The sequence below is a fragment of the Camelina sativa genome, chromosome 11 (assembly GCF_030686135.1).
Source record: "Camelina sativa cultivar CO46 ecotype springtype chromosome 11, ASM3068613v1".
Classification (NCBI taxonomy): Eukaryota; Viridiplantae; Streptophyta; class Magnoliopsida; order Brassicales; family Brassicaceae; genus Camelina; species Camelina sativa.
The window spans coordinates 43,219,901-43,245,952 of NC_141890.1; the positions used below are offsets into that span (position 1 = coordinate 43,219,901).

At 40.5% G+C, this 26,052-nt stretch overlaps 2 protein-coding genes and 1 long non-coding RNA gene across 5 annotated transcripts; 1 reads left to right on the forward strand and 2 right to left on the reverse strand.

Moving 5' to 3' along the window:
* LOC104725806 (putative membrane-associated kinase regulator 6) lies at positions 1-1,789 on the reverse strand. The gene is made up of 2 exons (XM_010444538.3): positions 411-1,789; positions 1-316 (listed from the first exon to the last, which is right to left on the reverse strand). Exons 1-2 carry the CDS (start codon positions 1,111-1,113, stop codon positions 309-311), a joined length of 711 nt encoding a protein of 236 aa, XP_010442840.2. The 5' UTR covers positions 1,114-1,789; the 3' UTR covers positions 1-308.
* Positions 1,790-4,072: 2,283 nt separating this feature from the next.
* Positions 4,073-5,685, reverse strand: LOC104725807 (uncharacterized). Of its 3 annotated transcripts, none has more exons than XM_010444542.3 (6): positions 5,425-5,685; positions 5,004-5,051; positions 4,773-4,909; positions 4,540-4,679; positions 4,424-4,460; positions 4,073-4,334 (listed from the first exon to the last, which is right to left on the reverse strand). In XM_010444542.3, exons 3-6 carry the CDS (start codon positions 4,849-4,851, stop codon positions 4,228-4,230), a joined length of 363 nt encoding a protein of 120 aa, XP_010442844.2. In that variant the 5' UTR covers positions 4,852-4,909; positions 5,004-5,051; positions 5,425-5,685; the 3' UTR covers positions 4,073-4,227. The 3 variants fall into 3 exon arrangements, with proteins under 3 accessions (XP_010442844.2, XP_010442843.2, XP_010442842.2); XM_010444541.3 differs by having other exon boundaries at positions 5,434-5,668; XM_010444540.3 differs by having other exon boundaries at positions 5,302-5,668.
* Positions 5,507-6,742, forward strand: LOC147935381 (uncharacterized). The gene is made up of 2 exons (XR_015572021.1): positions 5,507-5,645; positions 6,124-6,742. It is a non-coding gene; the product is annotated as an uncharacterized LOC147935381 (long non-coding RNA).
* The last annotated feature ends 19,310 nt before the right edge of the window (positions 6,743-26,052 follow it).

Below are 26,052 nucleotides of genomic sequence, written 5' to 3' on the forward strand. Positions count from 1 at the left end.
TAGCCAAGAAAATCTGAAAATATTTTCTTGATTCTGCTTGCAGCCCCATATATATATTTTTATAAATGTGCCCACTCATGTAAAAAAACAAAAACATTCTTGATCCACATCAGATGACACATTCACATGGATCATTCACATCAATCTCTTTAATTCAAGAGAGAGAAACAACAAAAAGACACATCACAAGTTGCTCTCTCTCTTTCTCCCACTCCAGGTGTAACGTGTTAATGCAATTTGCTTATTCTCTTAAGCTTAATATTCTCCATCTCTACTACTTCTACCTGCTCCTCCTCCATGTATTCTTCTCATTTCTCTGTTTAAAATTAACACAAAACATATTAACAACTAATCATAACAATTTATAAGATTATACACAAAAAATGTTAAATAAGACTATAATAACGTACCGAATGATTTCTTGCAATGAAGAACGGCTTCGTAAATAGAGCTTTCGGAGTCACAAGACCTTCTCCAGTAATAGTCATCGGCTACACTTATTCTCGGTGACGATGTGGTCTCATCAGAATAAACTTTGCTCCTAGACGAGGTCGTTACACGGATCCTTGAATCCATACTGATACCTCCGGTTATTCCAGCGGATCTACATCTCCTTAACCTTCTACACAATGGCGTCAAGAAATCAAGATACTTCAACAAAACCCATTTCGAAACTCTCCTCAGCTTTCTACAAGACGTAGTAGGAGATGACTTGCTCTTAACTCCACGTGTCTCAATCTTCCCCGTGGTTGTTGTATCCAACGGTTCAAATTCTTCCTCGGTAACCGCTGACGTGGCTTTTAATCGATAAGGCACGACGTAGCCGTCGCGGAAAAGCTCGTCGGCGTGAACCAAAGAGTGATCTTCGTCGGAGAAAGAGACGAAGTTATCGAACTTGAAGCTACTTTCATACGATGTTTTGATGAAGAATCTTCTTGAAGGAGGCAATCTTGGATCCATCTCGATGAAAGAAGATGAAGAAGAAGAATCTTCGTAGGTTTGATGATGATCATCAATGGAAGGTTCTAAAGAAGGATAATTAACTAACCAGCTGTACGAGAAGCTGTCTATCGGAACTAGTGGCATTGAAGCTTCTTGTTTATCTTCTTCCATGGCTGCTTCTTTTGTTTTTTTTTAGCTAATAGCTTTTTTTTTTGTTATTGGGATATGTTTGTTGAGTGTGTTCAGAGAAATTTGTTTGAGACAAAACAATGTTTGGATTGGGAACATATGTTTCAGTGTAATATATATAGAGAGGGACATGCATACACACATAATTTTATTCTATTTTTTTTATAACGGTAGTATATAAATATTTATGTGGTTAGTTTGGTAAGAAACAATAGATATTTAATAATTGGAAAAGGAAAAAAAGAAAAGAAGAGAAACATAAGAGTTTGTGAGCCCATACTAACCTCTCATTATGTGCTGTTGCCTTCACTCTTTTTCTTTTTTTTTCTATTATTGTTTTAATATTCTCTTTTTTCGTATATAAGATTATTTTAATTATTCCCGGTGGCAAGAAGATGATAAAAATGACGTTATCTGCTCTCCTAAAGCATGATTATTTTAATTTGTTCTAGGTTATCCGTAACTCATAAAAAAAAAAAGACAAGAATGCATGTTATATATTGAACCAAATATAAATAGGAGCCTATAAATAGGAACTAGTTGTTTTGGAGGACAAACAAAATACTACTATGGACCAAATATAAATAGGAGCCTATAAGAAACAAAAATAGCTGTATAACGTTTTAAGATGAAAATTTCCAGAGCATTAATACAAACGAAGAAGGACCACGAGTTACAAAATAGGAGAAGGGAAAATTAAAATAAAAGTCATATTCGTGAATAAGAAAGAGAAAAAGTTAAAAGAATAGAGAAATGAGAGAGGAGAGGTGAAGGGAGAGACAGAGGTCCCGGGAAGTGTCGGGGTGCGAGACGAATGTTGTCGAAAGATTAGGGGACAAAAGCCGAAAACAGAAAGTGACGTGGAGACTCATCAAAGTCTTATCTATGGGGCCATTATTTGCATGGTCTTGTTATGGGTTACGTTTGAGAGACTCGAAACAAGGTTTTAATTAGTACTAGTACTAGTAGTATTTTTGAGAAGTGCATTTAATGATACGAATCTCTCAAATCTCGAAGGGAATGTTTTGTTGTTGGTCGTCTTTTGATAACACAAGGTATGATGATGATGAGTAATTAATAACCTCTTCTCTTGAGAGACATAAATATCTCCCTACCTTTTTAGATAGGTTTATTAAATTTTGGTTTCTACATACTAGAAGTTTTGGTCGTCGATTAGATTTCTTACACATGTTTTCCAAGTTCGAAAACCAATAACAATATCCACACGAAATCAAGTGAAGAGTATTCAGTAGTATAATACATAAAATTTTGTTAGTAAACAAGATTTTTTTGTTGAGTAAATTTTACATTCATTTTAAAAAGATTAAAAAAAAAAATTGTAAGTGAGAAGTTATATTGTGAAGTAATTTTCTTAACACGTACGCTTAAGTGAAAGCAAAAGAGACAAAAGAAAAGGTGATTTGGTTTGCATTCCGATCGATTTATATTATAATTTTTCGGAAAGACTAACAGACAAAACTATGCAGGTGAAAACATAGGTGAAATTTTCTTATAAACAAACAAAACAGGAGGATAAAAACACATCTATATAGGAGAATTCAAGTGTTTGCCAAAAAAAAAGAGACTTCAAGTAAATATTAATCGACTTTTCTATTTTTAAATTATTTTATATTTGAATCGATCAAATGTCTACAAATTAAACAGTGTGAGTCAATGTGTATGTTATTATGAATCACAGTCCAATACTCCGATTTATAGACATATCCAATGCTATGAGCCTATATATGGACCAAATTTGGATAGAAATAAAGACTGATAGTAAAAGAAAGTTTGATTGTGAAAAAAAAAGAGACTGAAGTTTGAATCATTACAGTCAAAGATGGAATATTTAGTCTTTTTTTTGTAAGATAAATGATTTGGATTGCAGTAAAGATTTGCATTTGTGGCCAGTAAATTTCATCTTTTCCTTTTCATTCACACGCCATATGAAACAAAAAAAAAAACAAAAAACAAAATAACACTAAATCAAAGCACTCAATATAAACAGCTTTTTTTTATAATTGTAACCAGAAAACAAAAACAGTTTTTTTTTATAAAATCCATCGAAAAGGTGTTAGCTTGACCACAATCAAGTACTATATGAAGTATGAACGTATACGTTGCATCTTCGACTAGGAAAGAACTTGCCAACCAACCAGTTCTTTGGAGAAAGTAAAAACAAGTCAGAATATGAACAAAAAAAAAGTCAAAACATAAGCAAGAAGAAAAACCAGAACACATCAGTGACTAGATGCTGAGAAGTGCACTTAATGATACATTATGATGAATCTCTCAAATCTCGAAGGTAATGTGTGTTCTTGGATGTCTTTCGATAATAAGAGCACGAAGTACCTCCATTGGAATCTCAAAACTTGGGTCTCCAATTAAAAATAACTCAAAATAAATACGTGCCCGCACAGTTGTGGTCCAGTAGTAAGAAAAAATTGGAAAAATCACTAGTAAAATCAGGTTATATTGTTACGGAATATTGCTACCGAAATACTTGTAGTAAATATTACCTACAAAAAGTTACCAATAGAGACAAAATATGTAATAATTTATTTCGTATCAATTTAGTTAGTATTCATAGCAAGTTAAATACCGAAAGTTACAGCTCAATTTTGTAGCTAATTTATTACAAATTTTGAGACAAAATTATTTGTAGCAATGGAGTTGTCTAAACAGTTTGTGGCTAATTTATTATTAAGAAATGGAAGTTTTTTGGCTACAAACTAGTGGTAACAAAAATGACAATTTGCGACGAATTTGTTGTATCAGAAAATATAATGTTTGTGTTTCGGTCCATATTTGATTAAAATGTGATGTTAGATATTAAAGTTGGAATGTGTTTCTACTTGATCCCAAGTATTGTTTTATAGTTTTACCCATTATTGTACTAATAAAAATGATAAGTGATTAATTAGACCTACATAAGATTCTATTATCCAAAATGCATACCAACTTAAGAACAAATAAGTCATTAGTATACTGATATTAATACAAACAGAAATCAATCCAGCAGCCATTACATTTTTCTCTTGCTATTAGAACTAACCAAGCGAGCTATAACATCATGCAAGTTGCCGACAACAGTTTCTAGATATTGACTCTGTTCTTCAGTGCAAGGACTTCATCTTCATAAATTGTTGTTGAAGGGTCTAGCTTGATTATTCCTTCTCGAACATCCGAGCAATCCATATGGTCTGTACAAACAAGAATTAACAAAAATCAGATTAGACTACATTGACGACATCCAAAACAGAGAATGCATTTACAAATGACTTGTTCTCACCTGCATTTGCAACATACAACTGATATATATCTTTAACCTGATAAAACACTTATAATTAGTAACTAAATAACAACATGAGTGAAGGGCATTGGCATGAGGAAAACAGATGTCGATACCTTTGAATTATGTTTCCCAAATTCTGTAGTCGTTGTAGTTTGTTTTTTTTCAAACTCAGAGAATAGACTTTCATTCATTGTATCTAGTGGCTGCACTTCAAACACATATTCAGGAAACCAATTCCTTACATGAGGAGGTTCTGAAAGATAAAGCACTGCATAAGGTAACAATTAAAAAGATATGTGTTTCAAAAGGAAGCAGCAACAAGTAGCATACAAGGAAGGATAATGACCTGAAACTATGGAGTCCTCAGGAGACATATCTAAAATCTGCACAAAAAGGTAACAATTACTTACATATTGTAGTTTCATCTGCCATTACTTACATCTTTAGCTATCGCTTCCTTGCTCTTAGCTTTTAGGAAATCATCTACAAGAAGATGAAAAACGTGTAAGTGTGAAAATAGATACCTATTTCACCATATATAAAATCTGGTGGCCAGCGCTTTATTGAAGTATCATACCTGTTGCATCAAGCTTCTGGTCCATCTTCTCCTTAAACTTTTATGGTGCTGATTATTGTAAAATAAACAGAAGCAACAGTTTACACATTAGGAATATCAAACAATATCAATCGGATGTAGAAAGAGATAGACAAAAAAAATAAATGGGATTTTCATTCACACATAATTTCCTTAACTCTAAAATAAATATTGTTATCCCTAAATCCTGAAAATATTCCGATCAACCATGAGTTTCACAAACACACAAGATGTACCAAAGAATTAATTCGCCGAAACATTAAACATGTTTGGAACTTACATGATTAAACAGAGAAGCAGATCGAGATTGTCAATCAAGTAAAAGACGATGGAGAATAATATTGTATCGCGATCTGGGCAAGGAGACGACAACGAGGGGAATCAACTTAAGAACAAAACTTACATGTCTCACCTCTAAAAGGCCTAGCATCTAACACACCCATAGGTCGTGGCCTTGCTGGGGTCTTTGGTGGGCGCGGCGGAGGGAGACTTCAAGTACAGGGTAGAGGAGGACATGGAGGAAGGGGAGTAAACAATGCCCAAATGACCATTGATGCCTTACTAGCACAAGAATCCAGGAGATTGATGCATGTTCTTCATCCTGAGAGAAAACGGTGAAATGTGGTATGTATATATGTCCCTCCCTTGCGTTTAAATGAAGATTGACTTGTTGATTATATGGACTTGGTTATTCTATCTTTAGTAGTAGTAAAACTGATTGTCTTGTCTTCAACAATTACTTTATTAACGTGACTGGTTTCACATGGACTTGTTTGTGAACTGATAATTGAACATTGACGACAAGAATGCAGAAGATTGTTATTCTCTCACAACATTTGTATTACCAAAAGAGATATTGTAGTTTCACCGTTTTGTTTTTGTCTTTTCAGGTTTGGTCTATAAGGTAAAAACTTTCTCACATTTATGGATTTACATGTATTGTTGTCTGTAGTAAGTGATGTAATTGGCTGGTTTTGTTGTCTGCAGTATCTGAATATGAAGTCTGCTTAACACTTTTTGAGTTGTTTCTATTAGAAAATACTTTCGATTACTTTGGTGTTTCTGAAATTTGTGTTTGAAGACAACAATTTTTTTAATATAGGTGGTCCCTGCTCAGAATGGGAGGATCTTCGGTCTTGGGGGAGAAAATTACGTACGTTAGCGTGGCGAAAGTTCAGCTGGTGCAGTGGAAAGAATCTCTCTTGAACGCCAATTGACTTCTCTTCAAGATCAGTTGGCCACTGTGGTTGAATTCATGAGGCAATATATGCCTGAAGGTACCGCAAACACCTTCCCCTCTGCTCAGCCAACTTCTGCAACGGGTGCTTCTATCACTGGCCCAACTCAACGCAACAACAGGGAGAACATCGATGCCAATCCCGAAGCTGCGACTGAACCTCCAGAAATGCAGATGTGGTCCATCCCACTAATGTGGCTGATGAGTCTCATGAGCAAGAAGACGATGGCGATGCAGAGCTTGTGGGCAGTGCCCTCTTCTGATGAACTTGTTCTCCCACCTTTCTTTACTCAATCTACCTATTTAGAACTCTTTATTTTCTCTGCTGGTTTAAAACTCTGTTTTTTTTCTTCTGAATGTTCAGAACTAAGGTTTAATCGGAGCTTTTGTAATTTTTAATCTACATAGTTCTCTGCTGGTTTAAAACTCTGTTTTTCTAAATAGTGTTTGACGCTATGTTTATAAATTTTCCCCAGAAGGCAAAGATTTCCGGAGCTATAAAACCTTTTGAATTTCGTATCTTCCTCGTAGCAAAGTGTCGCTGTTACTAACACTGTCTACGAAGCTAGTTGTCGCTAACTTGTTACAACCGAGTAGTCACATATTGTAGAATATCTATGACTATTTACACTGTAGCAAATAGAAGCTACTCTGTTACCAAAATTCGTAGCAACTAGAAGGTAATCCTTACACTGAATTCGAATCTAACTGTTACTAATTACACACAATTATAGCGTCGTACTTCGTAACAAGTTTATAATAATTGACTATGTAGCTAACTGTCATAAATCAATGACGACCAATTTGTGATTTCTTAAGCTAATTGTTACGTATATTTTAGACGCTTTCTGTAACAAATACCTACAGAGAAAACGTAACATTTTGTAGCAATTTGCTACATTTCGATTAGTATCTAAATTGTAACAAGTTGCGACAATTAGCTATGAGGGAAAAATTTGTTACAACCAAATAGTTATTAATTAACTTTGTCACAAATCTGTAACAAAATCTTTTTTGCTACAAAAAAGAATATACCTACTAATATATCTGTAACAATACAAAACATTTTTACTAATATATCTGTAACAATACAAAACAATACTTACTATCCAGGTTCGATCCACCCTAGAAACAAAAAATCATAATTGTGTGGGAAGTCTGTCAGTTGGGCCTTGGCCCAATTGGTTTACTTGGTGATGTGTGTGGTTTTTATCACTTCAATCTTTTACCTTAAAAAGACCACACAACTGCTGCAAGTGCACAGCTAATCGGTAGTAGTATTTAAGGATCGATCCCACAGAAAGAGAGTTGTTGTTCAACGGAATCCAACGGAAGTAAGTAAGGCTAGGACTCAATAAAAAGGAGGTTTTGGGTGTCACGGTTGTAGCAAGCAAATAAACGTAAATAAAATGCAAATAAAAATAATAAAACAAGCGTTGGGCATCAAGGGGAATCGCAGGGGTTCAATGATCTATCTATCTAGGAAAGTTTAGGGTTAGTTTGTTTATCTAAAACTCGGACTACGAAACACGAATGAACCGTTAACTTATAGTTCACAAGCTAACCGTCTAAGATCTCTACACCCCGTTACTCAACTGTCGCAGGCAACGACGCATAGATCAAAGCATTTAAAACACGTTCGATTCTAATCCATGGAATTCCATAGGTAAGGGATATGTGCTTCCTATGTCTCCCCATACATATAAGTTAGGTCAAACACACATGCAAGCTTTTGACAAAGCACACACACTTTAGATCATAGTTAGTTCATGAGGCTAACTTAAAGCATTAAGCAAAGACTTAGAATTAAAGCATAGAATAAACAGAAATATAAATCTAACAAACCCTAAAAATTGCCACTTAAACTAAGATCATCTCCCCCCTTTGATTATCCCTTTAAACCCAACTAGAAAACTACTCTAGCATGTTTAAGGGAACCATCAAAGAAAGGTTTAAACAATTCATAAACATAAAAGAATAAATAGAGAAAATAGATTTAGATATTACTTCAATAGTTGTCAAACAAAGTTGTAAGATCTTCTTCCTTTAGAAACAAAGAACAAAAGAAATAGAATAGAAAGAGTTGGTGGATCTTCAAAGCTTCAAAAGATGGAACGAGAGAGGGCTCTGTTCGTGGCTTCTTCTATGGTTGTCGGCTCCTAGGGGCTGCTTTGAGGCACTTTGAAGGCACACCCTAAACCCTAGGACTTAGAAGAGTATTTATAGGATTTTGTCTAGGTTTAGGGTTTTGTAAGGGTAGAAACATCTTTTCTTCTTAAGTGAATGGCAAGAGGCGGCGTAGGAAGCTTCTAGAACGTGATGAAGACTTGGACTGGGCCGCCGTGGTGGTCGCTGGTCAGGCCTTCAATAAAAAGCCCATTGGCTTGATGGTTCTCCTTATGTCGGTTTGTAACACGTCTCGGTAAATCGGGCATAACTTCCTGATGAGTGAATGGATTGACTTGATTCCACTTCGAGGAGAAATATGACTCTTTCAGCTTTCCATAGACACCAAGTACGTCGAAATGTGAGTTCTGAAAGTTCTTCAAAAGTTGCCCGTACTAAAGCTCTGAAACTTTCCTAAAACGTATTTTCCTTGCCTATTGGTCCTTTTTGCTATAAAACCTGTAAAACCTTCTTGAAACCTAAAATACTTGATAATAGACAATAAAGCCTTGAAATCATACTAAACTCTTTCTAAATGCATACTAAAACTATAGCTAAAATATGTAAAATAATGATGTTATCAACTCTCCTAGACTTAGACTTTGCTTGTCCTCAAGCAAATAATCAGAATAAATCATGGAAAAGAGGTTTTGAAAATACTGGGAATTCACTTATCTTTGGGGATATTGTCTTTGCACTCTTCTTCGCATTGACATTAGGAACTTCCATTTGTAATCCACCATGAGAATCATCAACGCTCCTTTATCCCACAATTCTTTAGAGTCTCCAGAATCTCCATTGTCATCTCTTTACATAAATTAAGCAATAATAAAAAGTGAAATCTTACCAAGAGAAAATCGATCAGAGGCTTGTAGGCTCTCTTCAAGCCAAGACTTTCTTCGTATGATTCCTTTCCTCTCCCTTTTCTCACATCTTTTTTTTCTTTTTTTTTAATCAAAGGTGTAGGCGAATACTGTGGTCATCGGTAATTTACCTACCCCTCGCTTCCAAGCTTTGTGTGATCATTTGATTCAAGAGTAGAATAATGAGGTCACAGGTAATTTACCTACCTCTCTAAACTGATCAAAATCATCTCATCTTTTATTCTTTTTTTTTTGTTTTTTTTGGTTTTTTTTGGTATTGAAGGGAAGAGAGAGGGGAAAATACTTTTGAAGAAGTGTAATGTCTTGTGTGTCTTGAATGTAGAGATCTAGTCCAATGTATACCAATTCCCAGGGCTTGAAAATTAAGTCCGGTTTAGGTCCTATAAAAGTTAGAGACAACGTTAGATCATCTGAATATCCATCGAATAGGGACTTTGGGGATTGTTGAGTCGGCTCACAGTCTTTCCAAACTTTGGTTCTGTTGTCAAGCATAATCAAGAGTCATAAGAGTGTTAATTCAAATCAAATAAACCATTAGAGTAAGATCATAATCCCCTACTGGTTTTGACTCAATAAAAATGTGACTCGATAAAAACTTACAAAATTATTGATGTAAAAACTGGAAAAAAGTCTCAAGTCAACAAAATAGAAAGTAGCTTTAGTATAGGATGGAACATCCTTCCCCCCAGACTTAAATCACACCGTCCTCGGTGGGAAAAAAGAAAGAGATGAGGATTAAAAATCATAAGGAAAAGTGTAGGGTTTAAGAACAATGTCACCTTGATGGAATGATGTTTGTCGACTCTTAAACATTTAATGGTTGCCCAAATATTGTCTTAGAGTCGGCTGTGGAATGAAAATGTGGCGACTAACCGTTTGTACTTCCTTTGGTTGCTTGACATCGAGTTTAAACTAGGCTAAGTTCATTCGAATTGTGTTTGATATATCTCTAAATGCATCCTCCTTGAAACAAAAACCTAAAACCATCAATAATAATGAGAAAATAAAAATAACAAAAACATACCTAAATAAAAGAATGGTGATGGTAGGTGGTAGGATGGTGTTGGTTCAGAATTGTCTCGCGGTACACGGGTGAACGGTCGCGGACATAAGCAGCAGGTACGGTGGTGTGGTACGCGGTACATGGGACATGGTACGCGGTACACGGTGCAGGACATGGCATCAGCTACGGTTGGTATGGCTAGTGGGGACTTTCGGCATCGATCACATGAGGATTGTGATTGATCCGTCGCCTTCGGCTTGCTTCGGTCACGGTGAACATGGCCGGTTAGTAGGTGGTACTTGCCACTATACATGGTGTGCATTGCCAATCCATGGTCCTTCTTCTTCTTTCTCTTTTTTTTTTTTGGGCTTTTCTGTTTTCTATTTTTTGTTGTGTTGTTTTTTTTTTCTATAAACCTGAAACTAAAATGCAAAAATTTCAATAGTAAAAGAAAATAAATCCTAAAAATAAAAACTTACTAGACATGGGTTGCCTCCCAAGAAGCGCTCTTGTTTAACGTCGTTGGCTCGACGTTGGCTTGCTTTCTCAAGCAGGGTGAGGAGAGTGGGTTGTCCTTAGACAATCTCTCTTGGATCTTTCTCCAATGTAGGCATCAGGTGGCTCTCTTGCATAATCTTCTTCTCTACACCTCCGAGTTGTTTCGGCAATACCGTTTGCGGTTGGCAGCTCCGGTTCTCCCTTACCTAGACCTTCTAGGTCTCGTGGTGGTGGAGCATAGGGTGTGGTAGTGGCAAAACAAACCTTTGTGAGGTTTACTTCTTCTTCTTCTTCTCGAGAATGCTTAAGTGAGTTGCGGTTAAAGCTTTCGGTTTCCATGGAAACTTGTAGCTTGTCTCCCACGGCTTCTTCTTCTAGTTCTTTGGCTTCTAGGGTTACTTCTCCTTTGTCCAGATTTGATGGAGGATGAATAAGGTTACCTTGTGGTTTGTTCTCCACGAAATCTTCTTGTCTTGAAGTAAAAGAAAATTTTCCTTTTCCTAAAAGGAAACTAGAATGTTTTCCTTTTCCGAATAGGATTTCCTTTTCTTCTCCTTCTTCCTCCTTGTCGGGTTGATCTTCTTCTTCCTTGTGTCCAGCAACACGTGAGGTTAGATCCTAAATCTTATCAGCAAGATCTTGGTTCATCTCCTTTTGTTCAGCTTCAAACTCCTTATGGCTCTCTTTTGCGAATGTAAACTCATCGGATATGAGTTCTCCAAAATGTTTTTGTTCGAATTCCAGACCAAACATCTTCCTCTCAGATTCGTAGGTTCGGTTCTCAACCTTCTCCACACGTCTCCTTGTGTCTAATTCCTTGTTGATTAAAACTCCAAACTTGGACTCATGGTCCGTTGCTAAGTTTGAAACTTCATTGCCCAAGTCTCTAATGTTGATAGCATTATCTTGGGCACTCTTGAGATGTCTCTCTTGTTCTTCCTCAAGACAATGGAGTCTTATCTCCATGGCTTCAGCATCTTTAGATCTTTGATCTTCTATGCTTTTAACTCTAACAACAATGTCATCCATCTTCCTTGAAAGATCAAGATCGATTTTGTCAAGCTTCTCATGCAACATCTTCATAGTCTCATCTTGCAGATCAGATAATTGACTTATTAGGTCCAGCATCTTGTCTTCTTCAGCTCTTTGTTGGGTAGACATATGAAAATTGTCTAGATAGACTTGGTGAGGGAATCGTATTAAATAAGGCTCTCGGCGTGGATAGGGGCGGTTTAAATTGGTATCGGGCCTCCTTGGATAGGGCCTTTGAAAACGGCTTGGCCGGTGACTTGGGACAGGTTCCCAATCTTCATAGACATCATATGGTGCTGGAGGTGGTCGGGTTCTAGGGTTACTTCGGTAGATAGCTTCCTGTTGTGGTTGGTGTTGTCGAAAATTGTGGTTTTCGGTAACTTCTTCATTAGGGAACTGATATGTCATGCAACAGTAGAAGTATTTGAGCTCTTCTTCTCCATCTTCTTTAGTAGATGATAGATCATAAGGCTCATCATTCTCTCTTGGCAAATCTTCATACTGGTTCTCCTTGGGATTTTCTTCAAAGTAAGCATCTCCTTCATCGGTTGGATAATCGTTTTCTCTAGTCCACTCCTTGGACTTGTTAGGATCGGTTGGATCATCATTTGAAACTCCAATCCTTCTTCAGCATTAGTAGGGTGATAGACTTGATCATAGCTCGAGTTGTTGCATTCGTCTGGATTGTTGAATAAGGTTTGTAAGGCTTCAACCTTCCATTCTAAGCGGCTCTCGATGGTGTCAATGGTGTAACCCATATTGATAAGCTGCGTACTATGATCTTGTAAATCCTCAAAGTTGTTTGAAACTTGGTTGTTGACAGCATTGATTTGCTCCTCCAGGCGTGTAACGTCCTTGGTGATAGCTTCGAGTTGAGCTCCAAACTCAATGCTCATTTTATCCAACTTAGCATTAAGAACTTTATCAGACTCCTCTTGACTTGATATAAGTTCATCCATCATATTCATGAGCTTTTCTTCATTGTAAGAGCTCCTTGAAGTGATTGGTTTTCGAGTGTCGTAGAAATTTTTTTCATTGACATCGACATTCATGACTTCTTGCGGATCAAGGTACTGGTCCGTTGCAAAGCATGGCACGTCCGTGTGGTACGGTGTGAAAGAATGGTCAGCTCGGCAGTAAGCTGGTCCCATAGGTGCTCGCCCATCAGATGGTCAAGTAAAAGAACTGCGATAAGGTCGCCTAAGTGATGGTACAACGGTTGGTCGAGAGTGACCAATGCGTGAACCATGCAGCGAGTGGCCTAGCGGACCGGATGGGTCTCCGTCCGTGGCTCGGTAGCGTGACATGAGTTCAAAAATAGTGAGATTCTCAAAATCTCCTGGGAGAGCGTCGAGGTTCATCCTCAAGGTCTCCTTAAACAATGAAAAACAAAAAGAAAAATTAAAAAGCAAGGTGTCCTAGACGTTACTCTAGTTCCTAGACTCTTGTAAACAAACAATCTCTCCCCAGCAACGGCGCCAAAAAGCTTGATGTGTGTGGTTTTTATCACTTCAATATTTTACCTTTAAAAGACCACACAACTGCTGCAAGTGCACAACTAATCGGTAGTAGTATTTAAGGATCGATCCCACAGAGAGAGAGTTGTTGTTCAACGGAATCCAATGGAAGTAAGTAAAGCTAGGACTCAATAAAAAGGAGGTTTTGGGTGTCACGGTTGTAGCAAGCAAATAAACGTAAATAAAATGCAAATAAAAATAATAAAACAAGCATTGAGCATCAAGAGGAATCGCAAGGGTTCAATGATCTATCTATCTAGGAAAGTTTAGGGTTAGTTTGTTTATCTAAAACTCGGACTACGAAACACGAATGAACCGTTAACTTATAGTTCACAAGCTAACCGTCTAAGATCTCTACACCCCATTACTCAATTGTCGCAGGCAACGACGCATAGATCAAAGAATTTAAAACAGGTTCGATTCTAATCCATGGAATTCCATAGGTAAGGGGTATGTGCTTCCTATTTCTCCCCATACATCTAAGCTAGGTCAAACACACATGCAAGCTTTTGGCAAAGCACACACACTTTAGATCATAGTTAGTTCATGAGGCTAACTTAAAGCATTACGCAAAGACTTAGAATTAAAGCATAGAATAAACAGAAATATAAATCTAACAAACCCTAAAAATTGCCACCGAAACTAAGATCATCTCTCCCCTTTGATTATCCCTTTAAACCCAACTAGAAAACTACTCTAGCATGTTTAAGGGAATCATCAAAGCAAGGTTTAAACAATTCATAAACATAAAAGAATAAATAGAGAAAAGAGATTTAGATATTACTTCAATGGTTGTCAAACAAAGTTTTAAGATCTTCTTCCTTTAGAAACAAAGAACAAAAGAAATAGAATAGAAAGAGTTGGTGGATCTTCAAAGCTTCAAAAGATGGAACGAGATAGGGCTCTGTTCGTGGCTTCTTCTCTGGTCGTCGGCTCCTAGGGGCTGCTTTGAGGCGCTTTGAAAGCACACCCTAAACCCTAGGGCTTAGAAGAGTATTTATAGGGTTTTGTCTTGGTTTAGGGTTTTGTAAGGGTAGAAACGTCTTTTCTTTTTAAGTGCATGGCAAGGGGCGGCGTAGGAAGCTTCTAGAATGTGGTGAAGACTTGGGCTGGGCCGCCGTTGCGGTCTCTGGTCAGGCCTTTAATAAAAAGCTCATTGGCTTGATGGTTCTCCTTACGTCAGTTTGTAACACGTCTCGGTAAATTGGGCATAACTTCATGATGAGTGAATTGATTCCACTTCAAGGAGAAAGATGACTCTTTTAGCTTTCCATAGACACCAAGTACGTCGAAATGTGAGTTCTGAAAGTTCTTCAAAAGTTGCCCGTACTGTAAAGCTATGAAACTTTCCTAAAACGTATTTTCCTTGCATTTTGGTCCTTTTTGCTATAAAACCTGTAAAACCTTCTTGAAACCTAAAATACTTGATAATAGACAATAAAGCCTTGAAATCATACTAAACTCTTCCTAAATGCATACTAAAAATATAGCTAAAATGGGTAAAATAATGATGTTATCACTTGGTAGTCAGAAATGCAGGCGGCCTGACTACCCCATGACATTAGTCGGAAATCATTCCAAACTCGGGACAGACAGTGTGGTGGCCCTTTGGGGAGAAGTTCACTCTAAAGGACTTCGGTGGGTTTCTACCGAGGCTGACCGGATCAGCCGATAGAGTTTATAAAAAAAAAATTAAATAAATAAATAAATACGTAATAGTCTTTTTTTAACTAAAACACCTTAACATAGTTATTTACTAAACCCCTATAAGAGCATTTTCATAGACCATTCTCACCAATGATTTTTAATGGGTATCTTAACTATCAAGTAATAATAAAACTAATACACAAAGGACATATATTTCTTGTAGATGCATCGTCTTTGGAAACCATTGTGTATAGGCCTAACCTTTCGGAGTCAGTTTGGGAGAAGAAGGAAACATAGGATGGTTCGTCAATATTTTTGAGTGATGGGTCTTGCGTGATGACCTATGGCCTCACAGGGTCAATGAGTAACATTTTGTATTTCTGGAACTATCATATCAATGGGAGACGTCCCACCAATGATTATTGTCCTTCCAAATGGAATTCCCCCTACAAGTATTCCTTATATAGCTGGAGTTGGTGTGAAGACCTTGAAGGGTACTACTTGGAATATAAGATACGGGTTCAGAAGGATGGTGATATGATCCCGGACCACGGACGTGAACCACGAACGTACGGACAAAACATAAACCAGCGGAACGGGTCGAATGAACAGCTCGGTGAAGACGCAAATGGAAAGAACGGCGGTTGGAACAACACCAAGGGACAATAAGAACGGATGGTAAGAGGTTCACGAGGAGATGCTCGACTCGTTAATCTCTCGAACAGATGGACGTAGAAGTGGAGCGATGTAGCGACACACGAGGGATGGCTCTCCTTGTGATACCGCTGAACTAGAAGATTACGAACCCGGTTCGTGAAGCTTCTAGGGTTTCGTTTCAATCACTGAAAACAAGAGAGAAAAATCTTTGATTTTTATTACTAGTCTACCCTTTACATGATGATGTATAGGCCCTTTAAATAGGCTGGCCATTACAAGGGAACCTTAAAACCCTAACACGTGGGTTATAACAAAACGCAGCGTCCAGGAAATAGTTTTAAACGACAACAGTCAAAAGCGAAAATAAACTAAGGATAGGATGGCCATGTGGCCGAAGTGGTCCTTGGCCATGGCCAAGCACTAGGTATCATAGCCTCGTTAAAACCCCCTTGGTAAACCCTATTGGGAGAAACCCAAGGTGGGAAAAAGAGTACTATTTTCCCTAATGACTTGGAGGTCTTCATCCTTGTGTAATGGTGAAGACCGTGAGAAGAGCCTTGGTTGGCTGTCCGTCGGGTTGGCTGGGTCCGTGATCGAGCGTCTCTTGTTCTTGGACAAAAGCTTGGACAAAGATAGGGCACTTCTTCCTTGTGGTCCTTGCTGCTGTCAAATTTGGTGCTTGGTTCGATGGCCGTCTAGTTCCGGATGTAGCCGCATCCTGGGTACCATGTGCGCTCCTGTCCTCGTCCGTATCCGAGTGCTGGCCAAAGTCCCATATTTCAACATTCCCTCCCCCTTGGAAAGGTTTTGCCCTCAAAACATCTTCCTTGGTACCTACATACAACGGGGCCAAGTTAGAAACTTTGAACGAAGTTGATGTTAAATACTCATTGGGCAGTTCGAGGCGGTAAGCGTTATCGTTGATCCTTTCAATGACTCTAAACGGTCCATCTCCGTGGGAGCTCAGCTTGTCTTTTCTCTTTTGTGGGAACCGTTCTGGCCGTAAATATAACCAAACCCAGTCGCCCTCTTCGTAGACCATGGTCTTGCGACCTTTATTGGCTGTCCGTGCATAATGTTCGGTTTGCCTCTCGATGCTGGATCTCACATCCGCGCGAATCTTCTTGACGAGTTCGGCCTTGCTCACTCCATCCTGGTTCACCACTTTAGTAGGCGGTAATGACAACACATCCATCGGGGTAATGGGCTTAAACCCATATGCGACTTCAAACGGTGACCTTTTTGTGGTCGAGTGTGTGGCCAGGTTGTTGGCAAACTCCACGAACGGTAGGCACTAAACCTAGTTCTTCTTGTTGCTTTTCACGGTGTTTCGTAGCAACGCTCCAAGGGTGCAATTGACGACCTCCGTTTGGCCGTCCGTCTGCGGGTGACACGCGGTAGAGTACAAGAGCCGCATGCCAAGCTTCCTCAACAAAGTCCTCCAGAAATGACTAAGGAACTTGGGCTCTCGATCTAAAACGATGGTACGGGGAAGACCGTGTAGCCTTACTATCTCGCGGAAGAACAGGTCGGCAATGTGCATAGCATTGTTGGTCTTGTTACAAGGAACAAAGTGGGCCATCTTGGAGAATCGGTCCACTATGACAAAAACGGAGTCCTTCTTGCTGCAAGGGGGAAGACCAAGGACGAAGTCCATTGATAAGTCAACCCATGGGCTTGAGGCGATCGGAAGTGGTGTGTATAGGCCGTAGGGACGCGTGGTTGACTTGGCCGCCCTGCATGGGATACATCTCCCACAAAACTTCTCAACCATGTGCTTCATTTGAGGCCAATAAAAATGCTCTTTCAGAATTGCCATTGTCTTGGCCACGCCAAAGTGACCCGTGAGCCCTCTTTCGTGTGCCTCCCTCATCAGCAACTCTTGCATGGATTCGCTGGGAATGCACAAGCACTTCCCTTTGAATAGACCCATCATGTACAAAGAACTTAGCATAGTTGCCCTTGCCATGCTCCTGGTAACAGTCGGCGAACTCTGGATCTGTGACGTATACGTCCTTGATGCTCTCAAATCCAAGGATTCGTACGTCCATGGTGGTGATCAGCGTATGGCGTCTTAACAGTGCGTCGGCCACAACATTTTCCTTGCCCTTCTTATACTTGATGACGTAAGGAAAGGTTTCAATAAACTCCAACCACTTGGCGTGCCTCTTCTAAGGTTGGTCTGTCCGCGTAAGTGCTTCAACGTCTCGTGATCGGTGTGAATAGCGCATTCCTTGGCCAGTAGATAGTGCTGCCAAGTCTCCATGGCGCGAACTAGGGTGTACAGTTCCTTGTTGTAGGTTGGGTAATTGAGCGTCGGGCCGCTGAGCTTTTCACTGTAATAGGCAATAGGCTTGCCTCCTTGCGTCAACACAGCCCGATGCCTACTCCGGATGCATTACACTCCACTTCAAAGGTTTTGTTGAAGTCCGGTAAAGCCAATAATGGTGCATGCGTCAGTTGGTGTTTGAGCTCGCGAAAGGCTGCTTCCTGGGCTGGACCCCACTTGAACTCGACACTCTTCTTGATGGTGGCGGTAAGAGGCGCTGCTACCAAACTGAAATCTCGCACAAACAGCCTTTAGAAACTGGCTAGACCGTGAAAGCTCCGGACTTGACTGATATTGGTCGGGGTCGGCCACTCCTCAATGGCCTTGATCTTGTCATTGTCCACCTTAAGTCCCTGAAACTTACAACAAAGCCTAAGAAAACAAGCTCATTGGCTCCAAACACGCATTTCTTGAGGTTAGCGTACAGTTTGTTTTCCCAAGAGTGTCCAAGACCAAAGAGAGATGTTCTAGGTGTTCCTCAAAGCATCTACTATAAACAAGGATGTCATCAAAGTAAACAAACACAAATTTGTTGATATAGACCCTAAGAACATGGTTCATCAATCTCATAAAGGTGGACGGGGCATTAGATAAACCGAATGGCATTACCAACCATTCGTACAAACCTTGATTGGTTTTGAACGCGGTTTTCCACTCATCTTCCTCTATCATCCTCACTTGATGATAGCCACTTTTAAGGTCTATCTTAGAGAAGATGGTGGAACCGCTTAGTTCATCAAGCATGTTGTCTAGGCGTGGAACTGGATGGCGGTATTTGATGGTGATGTTGTTCACAGCTCGACAATCCACGCACATGCGCCATGTCCCGTCCTTCTTAGGTACCAACAGGACTGGTACCGCACACGGACTGAGGCTCTCTCGGACGTACCCTTGCTTCATGAGTTCAGATACTTGGCGCTCAAGCTCTTTGGCTTCCTCGGGGTTCACACGGTAAGCTGGACAGTTTGGTAGTTGGGCGCCGGGCAAGAGGTCGATCTGGTGCTCAATGCCACGAAGTGGTGGTAGGCCGTGCGGCAACTCATCTGGAAATACGTCCTGGTACCGTCGTAGGAGTGGTTTGATCATGGTCGGGACTGTATCCTGTTCTGCACCTACACTCACAACATCCTTAAATACCATCAATAACACTTGAGAAGTGGAGTCACTAAGTGATCTTCGAACCGTACTAGCATTGATCAAGAAGTTCATTTTAGTGTTCAGTTCCTTAGACAGTTTCGATTGTAGTTCACGCACTTTTGTAGGACTCAATGGTTTTAGACAAATACGCTTATTATCATGCACAAAGGAGTATTGGTTGGTGTGGCCACAGTGAGAGGTCCGTTTGTCAAACTGCCAAGGACGCCCAAAAGGAGGTGGCTAGCTTGCATTGGAACCACGTCACACAAGACTTGGTCTTTGTAGGGGCCTACACTAAACGGGACCGTGACCTGTTCGGTGACTTGGATCACGGTCTTGTCATTCAACCATTTTAGTTTATAGGGCTTAGGATGGTTTGTGGTACCAAGAGCAAGTTTCTTGACCATGTAAGAGCTTGCAACAGTAGTGCAAGACCCACCATCAATGATCAAGCCACAAACCTTCCCACTTACAGTGCATAGCGTATGAAAGATGTTGTCTCGCTGGTGCATGTCGTCCGAGATTTGGCTGGTACTGAGGACTCGCCGGATCATGAGCAGCTCTCCTTCATCTAGTTCGGCCACGACTTCCTCGAACTCCTTAGTGTCATCATGCTCGTCGAGGACGTCATCGTTCTCGGACTCAATATCCCCGGACGCGGTGATAGTCATGGTACGCGGGTTGGGACATTCCTGGGCATATTGCCCTTCGGTTGGTTGCGGTCTTGGCTCGGTACGAGAGTCCTTGGTCTGGTCCTTGATTTGAATCGCGAGTCAATGGCGACGGCCTTGGACTTTTCCTGTCCGCGGTGTCCTCCGGCTACAGGGGACGCGTTAGGCGACCAGCTCGGCGTTCCTTGAGTACGAGCACGGTTGGTACTGCTGATCTTCTTCCCTCCCAATCAAGGTACACTTCCGGGTCAAACTTTCCAGCAAACGTTGGTGCCGTGAGCTTGTGTCCTGGTTCCGCTAGACGGTAAGGTTGATCGTCTAGTCGGTCGTCCATATGGCGTTGACATCTCCTTTGGTGAGGTGGGTCCTTGTCTTCCTCGGACGTTCCTCCTGGATCCAGCTCATAGCGTCATTAGCGGTCCGGGATAGGTGGGCCACGAACTGCGGGTTGGTGATGTCCGCCCTCTAAGCATTGGAGTCGATCTCCTAACTGGGTTAGTTGAGTCCGAATTTTTGCTAAAACGGTTCCGATCTCCAGTGGTGGAAGCGGTTCTCCGGGTTGCTTGGCCATGGTGATTGTACAGACGACGGCTGTACGGACGGTGGCTGTATGGACGGCGGCTGTACGGACGGCGGTCAGGTACTGATCAGACGGTGGCCTCCGTATGGGTTGGTTGGAGAAATGGTACCAACGGCGGTCGGTGAATGGTACTGCGGCTGTTGATAAGTCCTCTGGTGTGCGGTTGTGTCGGATGGCGGTGAACGGTCTCGTCGGTCGATCTCTGATGCGTAGCTATCGGACGGTTCCTACACAACAAATGAAACGTGTGGGTTCTCTGTTCGATAAGATCAAAAAAATAGACAAACCTTGGACAGCTAATGATTGGAAAAAGGTAAAGCAAAAGCGCTACAAGACAACCTAAGACCAAACCAAAAACGGACTTCACGCGCTAAGACTCTAGACGCTACACATGGATTTAAGGCCACCAACAACAAAGACCAAGCAAAAAGAACACAACTTTACGGATCTAGACTAACAATATCGAAGAACAACTCAAGAACACTAAGAACTCATCAAGAACAAAACTTTAGACAAAGCGAAACAAAACTCAAACTAGCTATCGCGAACGTAGAGAGAGGAAAGATAAAACCTTGTGTGGAACCTTCGGCTCTGATACCAACTGATATGACCCCGGACCACGGACGTGAACCACGAACGTACGGACGGAACCTAAACCAGCGGAACGGGTCGAATGAACAGCTCGGTGAAGACGCGAATGGAAAGAACGACGGTTGGAATGGCGTACGGATAGGAACAACACCAAGGGACGATAAGAACGGATGGTAAGAGGTTCACGAGGAGATGCTCGACTCGTGAATCTCTCGAACAGATGGACGTAGAAGTGGAGCGATGTAGCAACACACGAGGGATGGCTCTCCTTGTGATACGGCTGAATTAGAAGATTACGAACCCGGTTCGTGAAGCTTCTAGGATTTCATTTCAATCACTGAAAACGAGAGAGAAAAAGAACACTTTGATTTTTATTACTAGTCTACCCTTTACATGATGAGGTCTAGGCCCTTTAAATAGGCTGGCCATTACAAGGGAACCTTAAAACCCTAACACGTGGGTTAAAACAAAACGCAGCGTCAAGAAAATAGTTTTAAAAGACAACGGTCAAAGCGAAAATAAACTAAGGATAGGATGGCCACGTGGCCGAAGTGGTCCTTGGCCATGGCCATGCACTAGGGATCATTTTCTCGGTAAAACCCCCTTAGTAAACCCATTAAGACAAACCCAAGGTGGGAAAAAGAGTACTACTTTCTCTAATGATTTGGAGGTCTTCACCCTTTTTAATGGTGAAGACCGTGAGAAGAGCCTCGGTTGGCTGTCCGTTGGGTCGGTTGGGTCCGTGATCGAGCGTCTCTTGTTCTAGACAAAAGCTTGGACAAAGATGAGGCACTTCTTCCCTGCGGTCCTTGCTGCTTTCTGGCTCCTTGTTGTAGCTTAGGGCATCAAATTTGGTGCTTGGGTCGATGGCCGTCTATTCCGGATGTAGCCGCGTCCTGGATTCCATGTGCGCTTCTATCCTTGTCCGTGTCCGAGTGCTGGCCGTTGTCCCAGGTTCCATCAGATGGTGTCTGGATCGATCCGCCCACAACATCTCTATCTTTGATTATCCTATTCTTGATCCCTCTCAAGACATAAACATCTGAATTTTCAGCTTCATCGAGTCTCAAGATTTAAATTGTATTATTTATTGTAGCAGATGATGTTCATTCTATTATGTGCCTAAGCCTATTCTCTTAGGCTTGGGATTTTATTTACGTTTTCATAAGCTATCTTTTATTGTTCAATAATGTTATTTATTATTAAAATGTTTTGTAGTAATAACAATATAAGAAATTTCCCCTTGGTCTCCTCCTACTTAAAACCAGCTAAAGAAATCTAAGTCCTCCTCAGCTGCATTCTCTAATTTTTCATGGAATATCTTTTCTGCTGCACTTTTATTGATCCCATTGCTGCACTGTTTCCCCCTGTGAGACTAGTCTTCCCCTGAGCATACAATAACCAGAGACTATAGGTGCACACTAAAGTAAGTTTTTTCAAGCATAAAGACAAAGACAAATAATAAGAAAATACCCAAAATTATGTGGTTCACCACCCAAGAGGGATAATTTTGCCACAGACTCAGAAATTCTTCTTTAGTGTACGTATGGTGCAAGGTAGTTGATTATACTACACATGATTTTATGATTGAGTTTTTTTTAACAAATGTGCCACATTCTGAAACCAAAGTTGTGGGTTCTACTACATTCACTTCGTCCTTTTGCGATTTACCACAACATAGAATTGAAAAGACCCATATAACCCTGAAGCTTGGTCGATGGTTTTCCGAAAAAAATAAATAATTTGAATTCTGAATAGGGAAAGCTTTATGTCCTGTCTTTTCAATTGGTTAGACAATTAATTATTTTTTTTTCCTTTACTCCTCGACCTCTTCGTCTCTCCCACTTAATACTCAACCCGAGAGATAGTCATAAAATTTTTCTGCTCACTTCGCTGGAGTTTCTCACAGTCGCCGGTGTTTCTATGTTTAATCCTAATTGCGCGCTGCAGAGCTTGTATGTTTAACCAACTATTCTGCAATTATCACACAATTGCCTATTCGTTTATTGCTGATTCTGTTTTTATCCTATCAGATTGAACTGCAACTTCAACGGTGCCCTCCTCCCCCCACGGAAATGGAAACTAACGGTGACGCGGGTGAGCAGACCACAGATCTTCCAGCAGTCGGCATGACCCCCAATTTTAACCTTATTCCAGAAAAAGTACTATTGGAGACGCAGTCGATTCTGCTGACCCAGTTTTGGTGTAAGTTGTAACGGAACTTTATTATCTATTGCTTTCCGTAGACCACCTTATTAAAGTCGATATCGTTATGTCTACACGAGCCCCCCCCCCCCCCCCCCCCCCCCCCGCAGTTGAGAACAACGCAGATCCTCCACCTGTGGTCCCTTCCCCCAACTTTGTCCTTATTCCCGAAAGTACATTTGTGGAAGCTCTCAAATCTGCTGACCCAATTGTGGGAGATCTCGAATCTGCTGACCCAATTGTGGGGTAAGAGATAAATGGACATATATTCTCTCATTTTGTTGGTGTACAACCATGTTTTTAATTTTGTGTTGTTTTGTCTACACAGAGATCTTGGAGATTCTCATCAACCTACCTCAGACCGTGTTGAGACCAATGATGGACATCTTCCTCTGCGTCTTTCTGCAACGGATCACTATCCTATTAAGGGTCGTATAAACTCATATTCCAAGCCTGAGTATCTGCTCGACATCGTAGAGGCGTTGGATGGGTCCCCTGAGTTAGAGTGGCTGAAACAGTCTTGCTTTTGTCGTCTACTACAATTTCCTGTCCGCAAGAGTTCCCTCTCCGGCAAACTTGTCCACTAGTTTCTTTGTTGATCACTTGTCACCAGAAAAAAACATGAAATGTGGTTCGTTTATGGTGGGCATCCAATCAGGTTCTCTCTCCGGGAGTTTGTAATATTGACTGGTTTAAATTGTGATCCATTCCCTTCGTCTGAGGATGATACATCTTCTTCTGATTCTGCTGCTTCTTCTGATCCTGATTACCTCAACTGTCTTGTTGGTCCGAACAATAGTTACACAATTAGGCAAATTGTGGACATTCTTAAACAAGACAAGATGTTGCCAGTTTCAAAGCGGATGGATGGTGTTCTTAGACTCCGACTGTGTCTTGTTGTAATCGTCGATGGCATTCTAATCTGCAATTCATCTAATGTTAAAGCTACCTGTAAAGTTGTCAATTTGTAAAAGATCTAGAGTCTTTTGTCAAATATCCATGGGGGAGGCTATCTTTCGTAAGGACCTTGGAGAGGGTTTCCATTGGCGAGGTAGTTCAAGGTTCGGCTACATTAGCTGACCAGTTATCACAATCTCACACAGCTACTCACGGATCCACTTTATCGTTTCAACTGCTTTTTCTCGATGCAATCCCACTGCCTGAAAGAATCCTTCCAGATGGAGACGATGCCCAAACATTTACTGACCGTTCCGTGGTTCATTTATCAAAGCTGAAGAGCTTTCATAATTCTAACATTTTGGAGACCGAAATTGATCCTATGGTAAGTGTTAACTGTTTTAACTACTTTTAACATATATACTCATTCACATATTCATCAATTGTGTGTTGTTGCCTTTTTCTAGCTTCACGTAGAGAACATTCTTCACACCGAAGATCTACCAGATCTTCAAAATTGTTCATGGGATGGTCTTGATGACGAGGATCCTTGTGTTGATTTCATTTTAAAAAAGCTGAAAGATGGTCACAAGTTTAGTAAAGCGGAATGGCATGGCGGCCTTTCTTGTTTCTCACTGATTACAACTGGTGTGGCAAAGGGCAATACAGCTATTCCAGCTCCTAAAAAAACCAAATCTAGAGCTCCAACCGTGAAAAAGGCGACCAAAACCAAGTGTAATGCCAACCCACCAGATAGAGGTTCTTCTCCTCCCCACAGAGATTGCTTATCCGGAAGAGAGCTTCTTCAAGAGGTGGATAGGAGGAACGAAGAACACACTTTGAAGATAAAGGAGATGTTAAAAGTTGAAAGAGCACAATGCAAAGCTGAAGTTCTTGAGGAAGACCTTACATCTTTGTCTGCTAAAGGAATCATTCCCAAATCACCTATCGGGATGCATTCAGATCTTTTGGCACAGATGCATAATTCTGCAAATTTGTACCAAAACACAAAGGAAAAAACACCAGTCAACGAGACAACTATCCCGGAAGAGGTATTATGTTCAGTTTAATTAGATAATGTAATTTAATGACTCGTTTTCTCTAAACGTTTAACACTAATTTAACTTGTATTCCAAGGACGTTGTGGACAACATCAACAACTCTCCGTGGACTAGCTACGTGCCACACACCCAAGGAATCTTGAAGACCATAGGTGACCTATACGCGGAAGAACCTCCTTTGGTCCAGAAGGTATTCATATTCCTTTTATTTCACCAACAAGTTTTAATGTCCACCTACTGAAATGAAATTGGCAGGTTAATTCCCCAAGTCACACTACCGACTCAGGGGATGGTACGTCCCACAACAATTCTGGTGATCCATCATTATCTGAAGGGGGTCCAATGGACGATGTTGAAACGGTGGAGCTCCAAAAAATGCCAATGGACGATGTTGATGTTGTTAGCCCCAAAAAAAAAAGGGGTCCAATGTATTGGAGCTCTACAATCCTCCCATCCCTTCCAAAAGAACGAGGACTATGCCAAGAAGATATGGTCAGTCCTCTTCATCTAAAAAAAGACTTCACGACCAGTGGAGGAGCCTCCGTATGAATACTCCCCTTTCCGTATTGTAAAACCTGCAATTCGAAAGAAATTTCTGACCACACTCTCCTCATATCCTCAAAAGTAAGTCAATGGACTAAAGATGTTAAGGTTTATATCTTCTATTCAAATCATATAATCTATAATCTACTTTTGATCTACAGAGAGTATATCGTAGATGGCCACGACGTTAAACGTACTTATTGGGTTGATTCTCCAGTATGTTTTGTCCACAATATGCATCTATTCTTGTTATTTGTTTTCTCTCAATAAGTACAAACCGCTTTTCCCATATTTTTATGTCTGTTTTACTCGCCTTCTATAGCATATGGAAGCAATGCTCAGCTGGCTGTGGAGGACGATGGGCCCTTTTCTACGC

Excerpts from the sequence above, each read along its gene's own strand:
- LOC104725806 (XM_010444538.3), bottom strand. The coding sequence starts at position 1,113 with ATGGAAGAAGATAAACAAGAAGCTTCAATGCCACTAGTTCCGATAGAC.
- LOC104725807 (XM_010444542.3), bottom strand. The coding sequence starts at position 4,851 with ATGAAACTACAATATGTAAGTAATTGTTACCTTTTTGTGCAGATTTTA. Across the intron at positions 4,461-4,539 it reads TTGGGAAACATAATTCAAAG|GTTAAAGATATATATCAGTT; the intron begins GTATCGACATCT and ends GTGTTTTATCAG. Across the intron at positions 4,335-4,423 it reads GTTGTATGTTGCAAATGCAG|ACCATATGGATTGCTCGGAT; the intron begins GTGAGAACAAGT and ends TTGTTTGTACAG.